The sequence below is a fragment of the Protobothrops mucrosquamatus genome, unplaced genomic scaffold (assembly GCF_001527695.2).
Source record: "Protobothrops mucrosquamatus isolate PMUCROS unplaced genomic scaffold, P.Mucros_1.0 scaffold826, whole genome shotgun sequence".
Classification (NCBI taxonomy): Eukaryota; Metazoa; Chordata; class Lepidosauria; order Squamata; family Viperidae; genus Protobothrops; species Protobothrops mucrosquamatus.
In genome coordinates this window covers 96,188-113,621 of record NW_015387086.1, presented here as the reverse complement: position 1 = coordinate 113,621, position 17,434 = coordinate 96,188, and the positions used below count along the sequence as shown (strand labels likewise).

Genomic DNA, 17,434 nt, shown 5'->3' with positions numbered 1-17,434 from the left:
TTCCTTGATTAGTTTCCACCCGTTGCTTCTTGTCCTGCCTTCAGGTGCTTTGGAGAATAGCTTGACTCCCTCTTCTTTGTGGCAGCCCCTGAGATATTGGAACACTGCTATCATGTCCCCCCTCGTCCTTCTCTTCGTTAAACTAGACATACCCAATTCCAGCAGCCGTTCCTTATATGCTTATAATCATTGTAATGGATTCTTTACTACTGACTGGCAATAGGAAACCAGCTATTCTCACCTGGTGATGGTCAAAAGCTACTTCAATTCCTCATCAAATTGTTCTGAAGACAGGGAAGACAATACCTTGCTGAGGTTATATCCTGTTCTTAATTTCTTTTCACAGGTGCTGACTGGAGTGCTGACTCGGGAGCTGCCTCTCCGAATCTGTTTCAGGCGAGTCACAGACGCACTCCCTCGGAGGCAGACCGTTGGTTGGAAGAAGTATCTAAAACTGTCCGGTCTCAGCAGCCTCAGGTGCAGTCCCAGCCTCCAGCTCCCCAGCCGCTCCTCCCGCCTCCTACGGTGGTTTCTCAGGCAGCACCAGCTTTTCCAGGCGGCACCTTCATTGCACCTCCACCAGTCCCTATTGGGGTGGTGCAGCCCATGCAGCCTACGTTTATCCAGGCCCAGCCATACGCTGTCGCGAATGGAATGCCCTATTCAGCTCCCAGTGTAACCATGATTGGAATCACCCCTTCCCAGATGGTAGCCAATGTCTTTGGCACTGCAGGTCATAGCCAAGTGTCCCACGCTCATCAGTCACCCAGTCTTATAAAGCAGCAGACATTTCCTCAATATGAAACTAATAGCGCTACTGCCAGCCCTTTCTTTAAACCCCCTGCCCAGCAGCTCAATGGCTCTGCTGCTTTCAATGGTGCGGACCCTGCCAAGTGGCCCACAGAGGACAAACATGTGCTTCCACCTGGAGCTGGCCAGCAAGTGGATCCGTTTGAAGCACAGTGGGCAGCGCTGGAAAGTAAATCCAAACAACGTACTAATCCATCTCCAACTAACCCTTTCTCCAGTGAACTACAGAAGACATTTGAGATAGAACTCTAAGCAGTCCTGTGGCTTGTACTTCATCTCTGTGTATGTGTGTGTTGGCATTGGATGTAAGAGTATACCGGAGGCAGCATTTTTTAATCACTCATGTCCCTCTCTTTGGAATTAGGTTGGGGATAGAGAGAGGGGACACTCATGGAAAGAGGCTCCTAAGCCCAGCCTTTTGGGGTATAATCCAGGTAACATACCCTTGCCACCTGTTTGGGAACTTGAATGGCAAAAGGAATCCGAAAAGGGCTGAAGAAGGGAGTTGAACCTGAAGCCTTTTTTCCACAGAAACTTCAGGAAACCTCACAAGCTGAAAAGCAAATGACTCACCACTATCTTAAGAATGTGTCTACCTTCCTGTGAATGGTCCGTTCCCTTGTGGCGAAGGCAGGGGTTAGGGAATTGTGGCACAGTAATGAATGGGCTGGTGGAGAAATCCTGAGAGCTGCTGAGAATATGCTGTCAGTTGGAAAAGGATGAGCTTCCATTTCAAGTAATTATATATAGAATAAAGCCAAAATCTTTATTTTTATGCATTTTAGATTATTTTAAATAGTTCTAGTTATTAAAAGTCGAATGAGTTGTAAGTAATCTTGCCAAAGTTATAAAAGGGGGTTGGATGTAAAATTGTACATAAGATTGATTTATCACTGATTCTTACAGTCAGTAATATGGGAATAGGGTAGGGAGCAGAGTTCCTAGCTTGTCCCTGTCTGTATCATTGTAAGTAGCATATTGCAACTACAATCATGAATCATGACCAATTTTTAAAAAAAATCATTGTAGAGTAGTGTAAGAACAGTATTGTCTTGGTTTGAAAACAATTGGTAAATTTTATCTTTTTTTTAAGCAATCAAACTACATATTAGAATTCATATAGGTTATTTCATGTACTGCTGCAGTTTATTTGTCTTACATCTCTTTTAACACTACTGTGACAACTGTAATTATATTTACAATCAGGTCTACTTATGAACCCATTTTAGGTGAATTAAATAGAGTTTAGATTTTTTTTTTAAAAAAGAATGCTTTTCCCATTGTTATATGTGAAAGCTTATAGCTAGACAGCAGCTATTCCATGTCTTTCCTCTGGCAAATCATGAAGTCCATCTCATTTTTAATTTTACTCTTAAAACTTGGCCTTACAAGCAAATGTAAGTTATATATTTGTACTGATGATTTATAATCTGCTTTAACAGAAATAAATGTTGGTAGTAGATTATGTGTCTTTCTCAACAGGTTTCCTTGTTTTCCTGCAACCAGTTTGATCTCCATTTCATTTGGTGTATAGATCACCAAATTTTAAGTGTTTGATCTACTAATAACAGGGCAAGATATATATTTTCATGTGTATCTATTGCTTAAAAGCAGGAAATGCAACTTCTGGAACTTCAACTTGCTTTTATTTTGAAACTTGTATTATATTTCTTATGTCCCCAGAAGAATGTGGTTCCAAGAAATTGCCACATTTCCCATTAAGGGATTATCACCGTATTATTCAGAAATAGCCCTGGAGAACTTTGTATTTGTTCTAGAGCACTGTTCGTTGTCTAGAGACAAACTGGTTTTTGCTCAGTTTTAGTGTGTCTTAGTACATAATGGAACTTAATGGTATTGCTGTTTAAAGTTACAGTACTTAAGTGGTTTGTTTCAGTACAAAGCATGCTTACTCTAAAACAAAGCTACCTCAAATGTAAGTGCATGTATGGTGGATGTATGAATTTGGACTATGCCATACTGCACTTGAGTAAAAATCCCTTTCAATTTTTTTGTCCTTGGTCTATTCATACCTTTTGCAAATGTAAATGCATGGAATTCTCATAAAGCTGCCACATAGACAATAATTGAATATTGTCAATGAAACATTTGTGTAGAGCCTAAATAAATTCCTATTGGGATCAGAGGCAAAAATTTCCACAATCCAGTAATTTTTGTACAGTGAATGGACAGTTATTAGCTTCCTATATACAGGTCCAAATACTTTTAAGGCCTTATTTCTGTTGTAGAAAAACTTTTATAAAACCAGGCTTTATTTTGGGTCTAGGGGAAAGAGCTTCTTGGAATATGCAGTCCTTATCAGGATTGTTGTGTAGAATGAATGAACAAATAATGATCAATAGTTGATTATTTGTTATGTTATTAAGGAAGGTATAATTCTATCTATACAATTTTATCAACAGACAGAAAAATTGCTTCTCAGATATGCATTCAACATTAATCTAGCACAATAACAAGTACAGCAAAAGCTGTTTTGCTATTTTACCATTTCTCTTTATTTTTAAATATTTCCCAGTCATGGGAATAGATACCAATGTGACCCAGATTTTGAAAAAGGGGTTGGGAAGTGACGAACTACAATAGATATAAAAAAATCCATACACCCCTGTTAAAATGCCTGTTTTTTGAGATGTAAAAAAAATCAGACCAAGATAAATCACCCCAGAATTTTTTCCACCTTTAATGTAACATATAAGCTGTACAATTCAATTGAAAAACAAATTGAAATATTTTAGGGGGGAAAATAACAATAAAAAATATAATAATGTGGTTGTATAAGTGTGTACACCTTTTAATACTTTGTTGAAACGCCTTTTGATTTTATGACAGCATTCAGTGTTTTGGGTCAGGAGCCCATCAGCATGACACATCTTGCCTTGGCACTCTTTGCCCACTCTTCCTTGAAAAGTCCTCCCAATCTGTCAGATTGCGAGGGCATCTCTTGTGCACAGCCCTCTTTGGGTCACCCCACAGATTTTCAATTGTGCCTGGCTGAGGAATTCTGGGAGTTGAAGTCCACAAGTCATAAAAGGGCCAAGTTTGAAGACCCCTGGGGTTAAGCTATTCTTTTATTGATTTGGAGGTACGCTTTGGGTCATTTCCATGCTGAAAGGTGAAATTCATCTTCATCTTCAGCATTTTAGCAGAGGCCTGAAGCTTTTGTGCCAGAATTGACCGATTCTTGGAATTGTTCATAATTCCTTTCACCTTGACTAAAGCATCAATTCCTGCTGAAGAAAAGCAATCCCAAAGCATAATGCCGCCACCACGCTTCACTGTGGGTATGGTGCACATTTGGTGATGCACATTGTTTTTGCACTAAACATACTTTTGGGGATTATGGCCCAAAAATTCAATCTTGGTCTCCTCAGACCAATAACACAATTTCTTACATGCCTTTGTCAGATTTGATGTAGGTTTTTGCAAAAATATAGCCTGGCTTGGATGTTTTTCTTTATAAGAAAAGGCATCCATCTTGTATCCTTACCCCACAGCCCAGAGATGAAGAAGACAGGAGATTGCTGTTACATGTAATACCCAACCAGTACTAAACAGAAATTCCTGTGGCTTCTTTACTATTGCTGTAGACCTCTTAACAACCTCTGGGACTAGTTTTTTTCTTCTTCTTGCTTTTTCATCAATTTTGGAGGGACAGCCAGTTCTTGGTAATATCATTGTTGTAACATATGTTTTCCAGTTGTTGATGACTGTCTTCACTGTATTCCATGGTATATCCAATGCATTGGAAATTTTTTTTGGGGCCCTTCTCCTGACTGATACCTTTCAACAATAAGATCTTTTTGATGCCTTGTAAGCCATTTGCAGCCCATGGCTTTTGCTGTAAGAGGCAATTGAGTAAATGTCAGAAAACTCCTATTAGAACAGCTGAACATTATATGGGCTTGATCAGAGTCACTTTAATTGATGGCAAGTGTTTATTGACAACTATTTTACTATTAGTTCGAATGTGATTAATTTGGAACACAGGCATAGCCCTGCTTATAAGAAAATGTGCACATTTATGCAATCATATTATTGTACATTTTTAAATTTTTCACTGTAAAAGATTTCAGTTTATTTTTCCTTTGAATTGTATAGCTTATACATTATATTAAAAGTGGGAAAAAATTCTGAAGTGATTTATCTTGGCATGATTTTTTACATATCAAAACTCTGGCCTCTTAACAGGGATGTGTAGACTTTTTATATGCACTGTACTTGATCTTTAATTTCCTTTAACTTCTGCTCCAAAAAAAATAATTAAAAATATCATTTAAATGCATAGAGGAATGGAGCCTTGCTGTAAAATAATCAGCGTGGGTTCTGAAAAAGTAATCTTGCCTCACCAAAATTTTTGATGATGTTGCCCACTCAGCTGCCATGGAGTTTTTTTAGTTGGATTTGCAACTGGGGAAAGATTGAAGGAGAAATAAATTGACAATTTTCACATTGCTGAGAGGTGTATAGTGGGATCCTTAGGAATCACATTGTGACTGATGTTTTTTAACTGAGCTGGAGTTAAGTACATGTACTTGTGAGACCAGAGTACTATGTACTGGTCACTTTACTAGAAGCATGATATTGTAAAATTTTAAAACATACAGAAAAGTGCAACCAAAATGATCAGGAGAATGAAGCAGCTTTGCTATAAAGAAAGACCACAATAATTGTGGCTGTTTTGCTTGAATGAAGGCAAGATTTAATAAAGATATATAATATAATTCATGGTGTGGATATTGTGGAGAAATATTTTCCCTTGCTTCAGATCATTCAGTATATACAAAATATAGGGAGACTCAGAACTTTTTCACACAGCACATAGTTAAACTGGATTTTATTGTCAGTGGCTGGGGTAAAAGTCACCAGTTAGAATGGTTTAAAAGGGGATTGACAGATTCATGGAAGATAAGACTTTTAGTTGTTATTGATATTATCTGTTGATGACCTGGATTATAAATAGTATGCCTTAAATCAAGGGTCTTCAAATTTGGCCTTTTTGTGACTTGTGGACTTCAATTCCCAGAATTCCTTAGCCAGGCACGCTGACTGAGGAATTCTGGGAGTTGAATTCCACAAGTCATAAAACGGCCAAGTTTGAAGACCCCTACCTTAAAACCTGATTTCTTGGAAGCAACAGGGAAATAAGACTATCCTATTCCAGTTCAGATTTTATATCCTACCTTTCTTTTAAAAGTTCAGTGCACTTTAAAGGGGATCTCTTCATTTTATTTTCACTTTCCTCTCCCCTCTCCATGTTAGAGGCTGGGTTGAGAAAAAGTACCTGGCCCAATTTATCCAATGAATTTCCATGGCTAAGGGTGGTTCTAATCAAGCATTCTAATCATACCATCACACCAAGTTTCACCATTAAAACCTGTAAGATACCATCATTAAAAGCACCAAAACATACCTGCTTTGATTTTCAAATTTTCTATTCTGAAAAACTGGCCCTCAAGGTGGTGAAATGCGTTTTTAACAGATTAAGAGTTGGGAGGTACTTAGAGGTCTCCTAGTCCAATCCCCTCCTCAGGCAGGAAACCCTTTACCATTTCAGACAAATGGTTGTCCAATCTCTTTTTAAAAACTTCCAGTGTTGGAGCATCCACAGCTTCTGGAGGCAAATTGTTCCATGGATTAATTGTTCTAACTGTCAGGAAATTTTTCCTTATTTCTAGGTTGATTCTATCCTTGATTAGTTGATTTTAAGTTGGTTGCCTGTTGCAAGATTACCTTCTCAATCCATTAAAGGGGAGATAGACTCAATGGATTAATGTTTTTGATGAATGGCACTCCCTGAGGAAAACTTGTGCTTATGATTATAAATGATAGTTGGGGAATGATTTGCATGTGTAAAAAAATACCACATGCCTTCTCTCTGGCTTTTGTAAGATAATATTTGTACCTTCCATGACAAATCAATTCTGAATGCAAGAAAATACAAACATGTTTTGTTCTCTCAGTTTGTCTATATGTCTGTGCTACAGTTAAATTATACTAACACTGAATTAATTTGCATCTTTATTGAAGAAGCTGAAATCTTGTTACCTAGTTCATACGGCGCCCCGCAGTTCTGAGCAGCAGGTAATAGGCAGAAGATTGCCTTGTTCCCGTTACTAAACATTCTGCATAATGTGCTGTAAATACTGGTTTGTTCATTTTTTACAGGAGCCATTGATAAATGTTTCTCATTTTCAGTGAAGATAGTCCCATTGTACAATCAGATAATTAAAAAATAGATTTGTTTGGGAGAATTTGTTTTTCATTATTTGGTTATAGCTATTCATGTATCAAACCTATAATGGAGTAGCCCAACTATAAATCATATTTGCCTTCAGATATCAGAACATTCATGTATTCTGATCGGCATATCTCAGTATAAACATCATAGATATGGCAGATTCTCATATTTGTTTTTCCATCAAGCAAATTAAAAAGTATGGTATTACAGATATACTTTGTTTCTAAAAGAAATGAGATCTTGAGCTACTTAAAATCTGGGAAGGTTTCAGGTTAATTGAGTCCATAATAGTGGACTGAAAGCTATAGCAGGAATCATGTGAGGAAGAAACTGCAGATGTGCCAGGAATGTTGGCTTAAAGGAAATTATACTAGTTTATGGTATTCACAATCTTAAAGGTTGTGAATAATTGACAGCTTTATAGTTAACACATACAGGTTTGGGATGAGTCTAGTCTTGCACCGTAAAATATAATTCTAGTCAGCCATTGAGAATGCATAGATACTGCAGTTTGAACTTCTATAGTGCCAATGGTCATCCTTGTATTAAATAATTTGGCACATAGGTTGGGATAATGAAAGAGGTAAGGCATACCTTTCCATAATTCTGAGTACATCAACAAGCAATTCTGTTGTGATGCTGTGTACACTAGTGGGGCTGGCTGCACAGTGCTTTGAAACATACAGGAGTGCAAATTCAGTACTTGTCTATGACTCATTAATGCAGTGGTATCTCTGGAGATTGCGTGGCTGCAGTAGTTGTGAGATTCTAGAAACAAAAACCACTTCTCAAATTGCACAGCCCTCTGGTATTTGTTTATGCAGAAGAGATAAAACAGAATTCGTTTCCTTTTTCAAAGGCCTTAATGCAATTGTATACATGTTTAATTGGAAGAGAGGATCACTGTTTAATGAACTTACTTCAAGAAATACAGCCTTCCTGTTTTAAGAGTATTTGAAGTACAAAACCTTGCCACGTCGCCATGCATTTTCCTCTTCTGATGCCTCTGTGTTCTACGTATTTCCAACAAATATTAAGTGATACTCACTGCTGCTAGTTAACTCAGCAATAGTAGTTTCCTGTATCTGCTGAAAAAACAATCGTCTGCTTGTAACTGTTTATATCTGAACTGCAGGGACATTTAATATAACCGCAGGAAACAAGTTTCTAGGTCAGTATGCTAAATTTCCACAAAAAATGCGGTCAGCAGTTTTTCTTAGTGGGTTCTGGCACTAATTTAGCTTTTACGTTTGATTTAAAATGTGTCTGCTATCCTTGATTTATCTTGAAGCAACTTTCCCACTTATTTTGAATTCTTGTCTGTATTGTTAAGCTTTGCTAGTGGAACAATTCTTCATTTCCTTAAATGAAAAGGTCAGCCTGCTGTTAAGAGGATTGGTCTTTCTCTTGCAAAACAAAATACAGCTTAGGAAGGTGGAGATACCATTTTTGCCAACTATTCTCCTTGTTCTCACATTAGCTGTGCTGACTACCCGTGTGTATGCTTGATAAACAGATTGGAGATGAGTGCTTCTGGAGTAGGGTTGTAAGAAAGGTAGGCAGCCTGTGACTCAGCCATAGCGGCGAGAACAGCTGGCACAGCAGAAGCTGGAATAATACTCGTTGTTGCAGAGCTGAGCCTGTAGAATCAGATCGCAGTTAGCAAGGTGTGGCTGATCAACACATTCCCTGCTTGTGTCCACAGGGAGGGATGCTGGCACTAGAAGAGTAAGGAAGGAAAGGAAGTCAAATAGAACCAAACGAGGTGTTTTTCATAATCAGTTGGGAGTGATTACAGCAGTTCACTTTTTTGTTATTGACATTATGGCTATTTCACTGCATGCAGTGGAAAATATTCCTATCTGCTGCAGCTCCAGCAAAAAAAATACTGTGAATGGAATCTACATCTTGGCAAACATTCAAAAGTGGCAAATGGCAACATCAGCATTAGTGCATTTTGAGAGAAAATTGATTGGTTTCTGCCGAGAGAGATTCTCTAAATGGCAAACAGCTGTTTCAGGCTGAAAATAAATGCTCTGCACTACAACAGCAGTTACAGCTTAGTAATTCCTGAAGTCAAACGGGCATAGTTTAAAAGCCTTTGACCTTAAAATTGTCTTCCAAGTGATGTTAACTATTACTGAGTGTAATAGAATTTATTTCTAAATAACAAGGACTGGTTTGTCTCAATGATTTCATGTTTCTGACTGTATGCAAAAATACCACTTTATAGGAAAGCGTGTAGAGGCAGGCTGCTGGATTGCTTTTCAACTCCCCTTACCAACTGTGGCAACAGGAGTGTCAGATTTTAGGCACCAATTGATAATAATTTATTATATTTATATGCTGCCCAACTCCCAGTGACTCTCAATTCTAAATTCTCATAGCATCTCCAGCCTTGGCTAGGTTTGCCATATGTAGCTCAAGCCCCAAATTGATGAATAATTTAACCGATTTCATAGAGATAACCACAGGAAAGAGGACCAAACCCTGCAATTTGGAGTGATTACAGGCTCAACAGCTTTTCCCTAACAATTACTAGCTGGTACTAATGGCTCAAGTGGAAATAGGGCTACTGCAGAACTGTGTCCCCAACCACTGCAGCAATCCATAAGGATGCCATGGTTGATGGTATTAATGCCCACCAAGAAATTAATAGCATTTGGAAGCATCCAAGACATCCTTCACAGTTTTTTTTCCCTTTCATATGGCCAGGCCTGGATAGTGACTGAAAGATACTTAGTAAATCTACTTCTTTGGCTCTGTAGCTGATTCCCCATCACCACCTCAAGCATATTCTCTAAAAAGGGAAGGTTGGAGACAGGACAGAAGTTGTCCAATATGGCTCTATTGAAAGATAACCCCTTCAGGCGAGCATGCACTACTGCTTCTTTGAAGGCAGGTGCCATCTTGCCTTCACAAAGAGAGACATTAACCACTTCCAGATGCAAATACTTCTCTTTCAACTCTGCCTTCCATACTCATATGCTCTCATTAAAGAGTACCAGATAATATAAGGCAGTGTTTCTCAACCTTGACAATTTTAAGGCGTGTGGACTTCAACTCCCAGAATTCCACAGCCAGCATTGCTGGCTGGGGAATTCTGGGAGTTGAAGTCCACACGCCTTAAAATTGTCAAGGTTGAGAAACACTGATATAAGGGTTCTAAAATAAAAAAAAGAAGACCAGAAGTATCAGGTATGTTTCTACAGAAGGTCTACAACAGAAAACATTTCCAGTCCCGGAAGGAAAAGCATATGGCACATTTAAGGTTGCAGCTGCTGTGAAATCCAATACTGGAAATTGGAAGAAAATTTAAAAAGAACAACTATGCACACCCACCTTCTGGCCGTCTTTTGATGACTTTCACATCTGTACTGGCACTGACCGAATTATTGCTACTGTAAGCATTACACGTATAGGAGCCCTCATCACCAAGCTGAACATTGTTTAGAAACAAGCTTCCATCTTGAGACACATGGATCCGATGACCATCTGATCTTACTGGAACCCCATTTCTATGCAGAAGTAAATAATTAGTGGTCTTGCAGTTGCTGTACATTGTCCCCAACTCCCAGTTACGAGGAAATAAAGGGAGGGTTTGTATTCAGAAAGTCTTCCAAGGGACACATAAATAAACGGGGTTATTTCAAATGAGTTTGAAAAACTAAATCTGGATTCATCTTCCAAGTAGTTGGTTGTTGCTTGATAATTTCTTGCATGCTTCAGTAGTACTAAAAGGATAAGTAAATATAGCTGGGTTCACCCCCCACTTACCTTGACCATCTTATGTTTACATTGTTGCCTGTCACAACACAGTGAAGATGAGCATTCTCCCCTTCAGACACAGAAAGCCTGGGCAGCAAGTCAATAATTCTCAGGTCTCCTAGGCAGGAAAAGAGTGTTCTCAATTCCAGGAAAATTTTGCCCAAGTGTCATCAACTTATGTTCTGAAAATACAGCTCTGATTGAACAGCCCTGCTCTGCTCATGTGAACTTGGCCTTTCCAGTTGAAAGACCATCTACATGGGAGAAAAATCTCAACATGATATCCACAATAGAATTCAACACAGAGAAACATTGTGGTGTAACCAATCAGCCACAGTTAAGTACTTCTCTATGGCTGTCCTATACTGATAAAAGGAGAAACTGTTCTCATATCAGTAACTATATCTCCTTCCTACGTTTATTCTCTCTTGCACACAAGTCACTGCAGCAGCAGCAATTTCCAGAGCCCCATTTTCTTGTTTCTAGAGCAATATTTCCACTAGGTAGGAGCTTAAACCAATTTGAATTATCTTAACCATCACCACCAAACCGTTTTAAAACACTTGTATTGAATAATTTTCTACACCTCTTGAACCTGGCCCACTTTATGGGAAACCCTAAATATCTCACTCAGATTATTTGATGGTACCATTGATGAAACTAAACTGATCTCATACCTAAAGGGGATTGTGAAGCATAATAATAATAGTAATAATATTGGAAGGGACATTGGAGGTCATCTAGTCCAACCCCCTGCTCAGGCAGGAAACCCTATACCATTTCAGACAAGGAAACCCTATACCAGTGATTGCGAACCTTTTAGAGACCGAGTGCCCAAACCGCAATCCAAAACCCACTTATTTATCGCAAAGTGCCAGGGCCACATCAGTATTGTGGTGCCTTCAGGGGGGGCATGGGGGCGTGGCCCACTGGGTGGGCGTGGCCCACTGGGTGGGCATTGTCACGGCAAACTGGATGGGTGTGGCTGGGATAGGCATGGCCACCTCGATGTTGCTCATGGGGGCCTGTGGGGGCCGGACAGGGTTGGGGGAGATCCAGGGGGTCTCTGGCGGGTGGGGTGGTGGGCAGGAGGCCCAGCATAGATGGGGGGAGGCACATAATCCTAGCTGGGACTGGGAGGCCATGGCGCCGATGGGGATCTGGCTTTCCCTGCTCGGGGTGGCCTTTGGCTTGCTGGGTGTGGGCGTGCTCTACCACCTCTACACGAGCTTGCTAGCTGGCCACTTCACCTCCTTTGTGCCTGGTTGGGCTGCCGCTCTGGGCAGTGGCGGTGGCCTAATGGACCTGCAGAAGCTGCTGGCAGTGGTGGCGTGCGTGCCCACCGAGAGGGCTCTGAGTGCCGCCTCTGGCACGTGTGCCATAGGTTCGCCACCACTGCCCTATACCATTTCAGAAAATCTTGTAGAGTTAGTTCTGTAATCTTAAACACAACATTCAGCTATTACTAATTTTCTTGTTGGCACCAGGTTTCAATTGCTGGAAATATGCTGAGATAGTTCACTCTCCAGATTGGATATATTAATCCACAGCTAAAGCTTAATTTAACAACAGTAGCACAAAAAAAAGGACCATATTTTTCTCCAGCAGCAAATTCATTACTTATATTTGGATAACACTGAAGTAAAACTCCCACCCCCACCCCATACACCCACTACTACCTCTAGGTCTAATTTGAACTTTTTTCTGATCTTGGTCCCGGCCATTAGAAGCAATGCACGTAAAGAAGCCGGCATCTTCAGATGTCAGATGACTGATTAGCAGGGCACCATCAGGTTGCTGCCTATGCCTGGAGATTAAAATTAAAATTAAAAAAATGAATTTTAGAAGAAGAGGAAATGCATTTACTCACAGATTACAGACTCCTTTTTGTAAGAAGCTAATGGCTCAAAATGTATTCTGAATATGAATTATGAGCTCCTAAAGTTCAAATATGTTAATAATGATGATGATGATGATGATGATGATGATGATGATGATGATAATAATAATAATAATAATAATAATAATAATAATAAAAAGTTGGAAGGGACCTTGGAGGTCATCTAATCCAATCCTCTGCTCAGGCAGGAAACTCTATACCATTTCAGAGAAATGGCTGCCCAGTCTCTTCTTAAAAACTTCAAGTGTTGGAGCACTTGCCGCTTCTGGAGGCAGGTTGTTCCACTGGTTAATTGTTCTAACTGTCAGGAAGTTTCTCCTTAGTTCTAGGTTGCTTCTCTCCTTGATTAGTTTCCATCCATTGCTTCTTGTCCTGCCTTCCAGCCTTCTCTTCATTAAACTAGACATACCCAATTCCAGCAACCGTTCCTTATATGTTTTAGCCTCCAGACCGCTAATCATCTTTGTTGCTCTTCTCTGTACTCTTTCTAGAGTCTCAACATCTTTTTTACATCATAGTGACCAAAACTGGATGCAGTATTCCAAGTATGGCCTTATCAAGGCATTGTAAAGTGGTATTAATACTTCACGTGATCTTGATTCTATCCCTCTGTTAATGCAGCCCAGCACTGTGTTGGCTTTTTTGGGACTGCAAATATCTAAGTGATTGTCTACTAGGACTCCAAGATCCCTCTCACAGTTGCTATTATTGAGCAAGGTACCCCCTATACTATACCTGTACAATAATAATCTCTCTGGGATCAGGTGTCATCAGTCCTGCCTAATTGCTGCAAGCTAATTAAAAGTAGCTGGATTATATTGCACCAAACCATGGTTTGCTGAGTAAACCACAGTTGGCTGGGTTCTTAAGGAAACATAAACTGTAAAGGTATTTGGTTTTAACTTTGCATCCTGTGTGAATCAGTCCACTCTTAAAACTAATCTTTTTGAGCAGCTGGTAGTAAGTTGGCTGTTTCATTTAAAATATGCAGGAGTCCAAAATACAAGAAGCATTGAGCTGAGTATAATTACAATACAAGGTACCCATCCAGGTTGTCAAATGACAGTTTTTGACAGAGCACTTTAGCCCACAAATATCGAGTAAGTCATTAAAATGAATGAGTTGCTATTTGAACAGACAAAGCAGGAATGTATGACAGAGAGAGAGCCTCTGGAAAATTAGGACATCCCTTTGATAGCCTGTCTTCTGATGTACATGGGAAGGGGGTCTTCCTAGTTTATCCCCACAGTAAGAATTTAATGAGAGAGGATGAACTAAGGATTAGTGACTGGCCCAAAGTCAATTCAAAATGCCATGATTGAGAGAAGATTTGAAACTGCCGAGTCCTAGATACTGATCATTACATTATGCTGTGTTCCAACCACTCTGATCATGTTTAGCAAAGTTCATTGACAATAAAGGAGGGAAAGGCTGTCTGCTTAGGCTTTCCCGGATTTTTTTTTTTTTTAACATGGTGCATTTCAGGCCATCTTACTCAGCCTTCTTTGACTGGAGCTATTTCATCTTCGTGATATGTTCTACTAAACATAGGGCAGTACAGGGGGAAAATAAATGGTATGAAAAAGATGTGGTTGATTGGGTTATGACCGCTTATTCGGCGAGCCTTCAAAGATATTGTATGATAATGCAAAACAAGAGGGAGATCTGACTATCGCAGCACCTCCATGGTCCTGCGATCCTGTAGGAGCTCAGTGCCCAATTTGCAGTGAGTGAGTGAGATGTGATCACAATTTCCAACATTCTCTGCCAGCTTGCCACAAGTAAAGTAATAGGGAAGCCGGCAGGAAGTTGGAAGTTACTCCTGCTGCTTTTTTGTCTACCTGTGATCCTTAGCACCTGCCAGTGGCATTCTGTTGTGGCACCCACACACCTAAACTTGATAGAGTCTGTTTGTGGCACACCTGCCTCCTATGGCACCGGCCTACAGCACCCACCCTGACCCTCCTATGGCACTCTGCCCCACACTCTGCATGCATCATGCATCTCTCCCCAACTCATGGCAGAAACCACCAGCTTGATTACCTGGGACTTCTGCCTCTTCCCGCTTAATGACCCACATGATCCTAGGGTTATGATGGATAGTGGAATTGCTGTCACTAAGTAATGTGCTCATGGCACTTTATGACCATGTTGCTTAGCTATAGAAATTCTGGTCCTAAATGTTATTGTAACCCAAGAGCTATCTGTAACAAAATGGACTCCATTTGCTCAACTCATTCAGTAACACAAAACTAAGGTTAAGGGTAAATAAGTATTATGTGAACACAGACTAACTGATTTTGTTAAGCACGTTATATGAAGTCAGCTGCTGTGCATTAAACAGTTACAGAGATTTCTAGCTCAAGAAAAATAGCAGGTTATCACAAAAGGTTATACAGAAATTCATGTGGAAATGATGACCAGAAAAATGTAAGGAAGTAGGAGAAAAAAAATGCAGGAAAGTGTGAATAGGGAAAAAAAGGCCTACTGAAATATGAAAGCATGGCTGTAGAGTAATATAGAGAAGGAAGTGCCCTAAGGAAAAAACAGAAAGGGAAAATTTGCACACACTTAAATTACCTACTTTATTGGAGTCATTGACTTTTGCACACACTTAGTACAAAGACAGCAAAATGAGAGAGTAACATTGTCAAAGATATAACTTGCCTGGCAGATGAAATAGGACGGCCATCCTTCTGCCATTCAATGGTTAAAGAGGGGGAAGCCTCTACGCGACAAGGCAGTCGGACTTGTTCGCCAATGCTAGCATCAACTATCGAAGGCTCATTCTTATACATTTTTAACCTGCAAAGTAGATGCATAAAATGTTTTTTTTTTAAAGGACCAGAATTTCTTCTTTGATTTTAATTACTCTTTTCAGCAAGTGCTGGGGGATTTCCTTGTCAATCTGTGACCAAGTTGGCTGAAGGCCAAGTTTGCCATTGGCAAAAGATGGTATCTCAGGCCAAGGTAAAATAATTCCAGAGCAGTTTCTCTCTGCCTCTGCATAGTTTCCTGTATTTTTGAGAAAATATCTGGAGGATAAAGTGGTAGAAGTGATGCCTGGGACACAAGTGGAGAACAACAAATAGTGAATCTGCTGAGTATATGTCCAAGGATTTGTGATTCCTACTGGCTCAGCAGTTGGCAACCTTGGCTAGATCAGTCTTTGCCCAACTTGGGCTGCTGCACTAATTACAACCTTATCTGAGAAATGTGGACTTTAAGATAAGATGAGATGAGATAACTTTTATTGCTATTTTTACTCTGAGCACACTGGCACACATTAAAAATGAAATTCTGTTGCCTGTTCTCAAAAGAAAGTGTGTATGTATGTATGTATGTATGTATATATGTATGTATATATGTATGTGTGTGTATATATATATATACACACACACATATGTATATACATATAAAATGTATATTTTAGGTTTTCGCGGGTGTTTGTATGTAGGTCTTTGGTTATTCAGGTTTTCTCTACGGGAGAAAACCCGAATAACCAAAGACCTACATAAAATGTATATACATATACATATATTAATCACTATCCATTTTGAATATATAGCAGAAAGAGGAAACTTGAGAGTTCACAAGGTTGAATACTGAAAATGGTGTATAAATTTGATAAATTAAATTTATCTATATTATATAATTGAACTTTCACTCTTTTCTCCTTTCACCATGATTTGAACCTAAATGGACCATTACAGAGATTCCTCTTCAGCCAGTGTGCGGCTCTCTCTTAGCACTTTACAAAATGTAGGTTTGCATAAATACATCCCCGTTAACTGTTCCCTTGGCTACAGGCCCAGATAATGCTGCTAGCCACAAGAATCCCATGTAACAGAATGTGCTCCTTATAATTTATCTGGCTGTGTGTGATGTTTTCAGCAAGAATTTCAACAAAACCATGCAGCTGTCTGGGGACCTACAGTACACCGGTCAGTTAATCCAGATACAGCAGGTTAGGAGGTTGACTCCTAGCCTGTAAGCAAGAATAAAGAATAACGTAACTGAATACTTATGACACATGATTGCGAAACAAATGACTGCCATTCCCTTTGATAACGTCCCATGCATGCACTCTAGTTTTTGACTGGAGGATTATTTCCAATTATTGAAGCTAGTAGCAATTGCTAGAGATGGGTCAGGGATCAATGACTAGAACTGGGAATAGGAGATTACCTATTCCATTTTTATACTTTCTTCCGGGCAAATTTCTTTGCAGAAGATGGCGTAAGAGTTACCCTTGTCATTGAAATGACGTATTTATGCTCTACCCCACTGCCATACTGAGCCCTTTAAAAAAAAGACGAGTTGCTAAAGATAAACTCTTATAGTTCATCATCTGTCTCACTGCAGCATTTCTTAGTCCTTTTCAGTGGAGCAACATTCTAGAATGTGACTCACAGTTGTTAATGAGTTGATGCCCACCTACACAAGAGAAGCAATTTTGAGCTGATGCATGTGAATCTGGGCTGCAAGCTGGCCACTGAGTTTTATTACAAAACTGCCCAGTGATCAGTGAAAATAAGCTATTTGACTAATTGTTTGCCTGTATACCTTGTTTTGCTAGAATTTGTTTCCTGCAGTATGGTTTTATTTATATAATGAATATTTATTAAGGACAATAATTAATTTCTTAATGATTGTTTCCTCCTCCTCAAGGAGCCAAGCAAAATACAGAAAACTGC

General features: G+C 39.5%; 2 protein-coding genes across 3 annotated transcripts in view; one reads left to right on the top strand and one right to left on the bottom strand.

Moving 5' to 3' along the window:
- The window catches only part of NUMB (NUMB endocytic adaptor protein), a 25,334-nt gene extending 23,057 nt beyond the window's left edge, over window positions 1-2,277 (top strand). For both annotated transcript variants that reach the window (XM_015818946.1, XM_015818945.1), the window contains one exon: window positions 347-2,277. In XM_015818946.1, coding sequence (XP_015674432.1) covers window positions 347-1,062 — 716 coding nt within the window. In that variant the 3' untranslated portion in view covers window positions 1,063-2,277. The remainder of the gene's footprint in view (window positions 1-346) is intronic.
- Window positions 2,278-7,872: 5,595 nt separating this feature from the next.
- Window positions 7,873-17,434, bottom strand: part of PAPLN (papilin, proteoglycan like sulfated glycoprotein) — a gene marked incomplete at its 5' end in the record, with an annotated part of 101,946 nt that continues 92,384 nt past the window's right edge. The window contains 5 exons of the mRNA XM_015818950.1: window positions 7,873-8,789; window positions 10,412-10,587; window positions 10,847-10,955; window positions 12,517-12,644; window positions 15,405-15,542. Coding sequence (XP_015674436.1) covers window positions 8,641-8,789; window positions 10,412-10,587; window positions 10,847-10,955; window positions 12,517-12,644; window positions 15,405-15,542 — 700 coding nt within the window. The remainder of the gene's footprint in view (window positions 8,790-10,411; window positions 10,588-10,846; window positions 10,956-12,516; window positions 12,645-15,404; window positions 15,543-17,434) is intronic.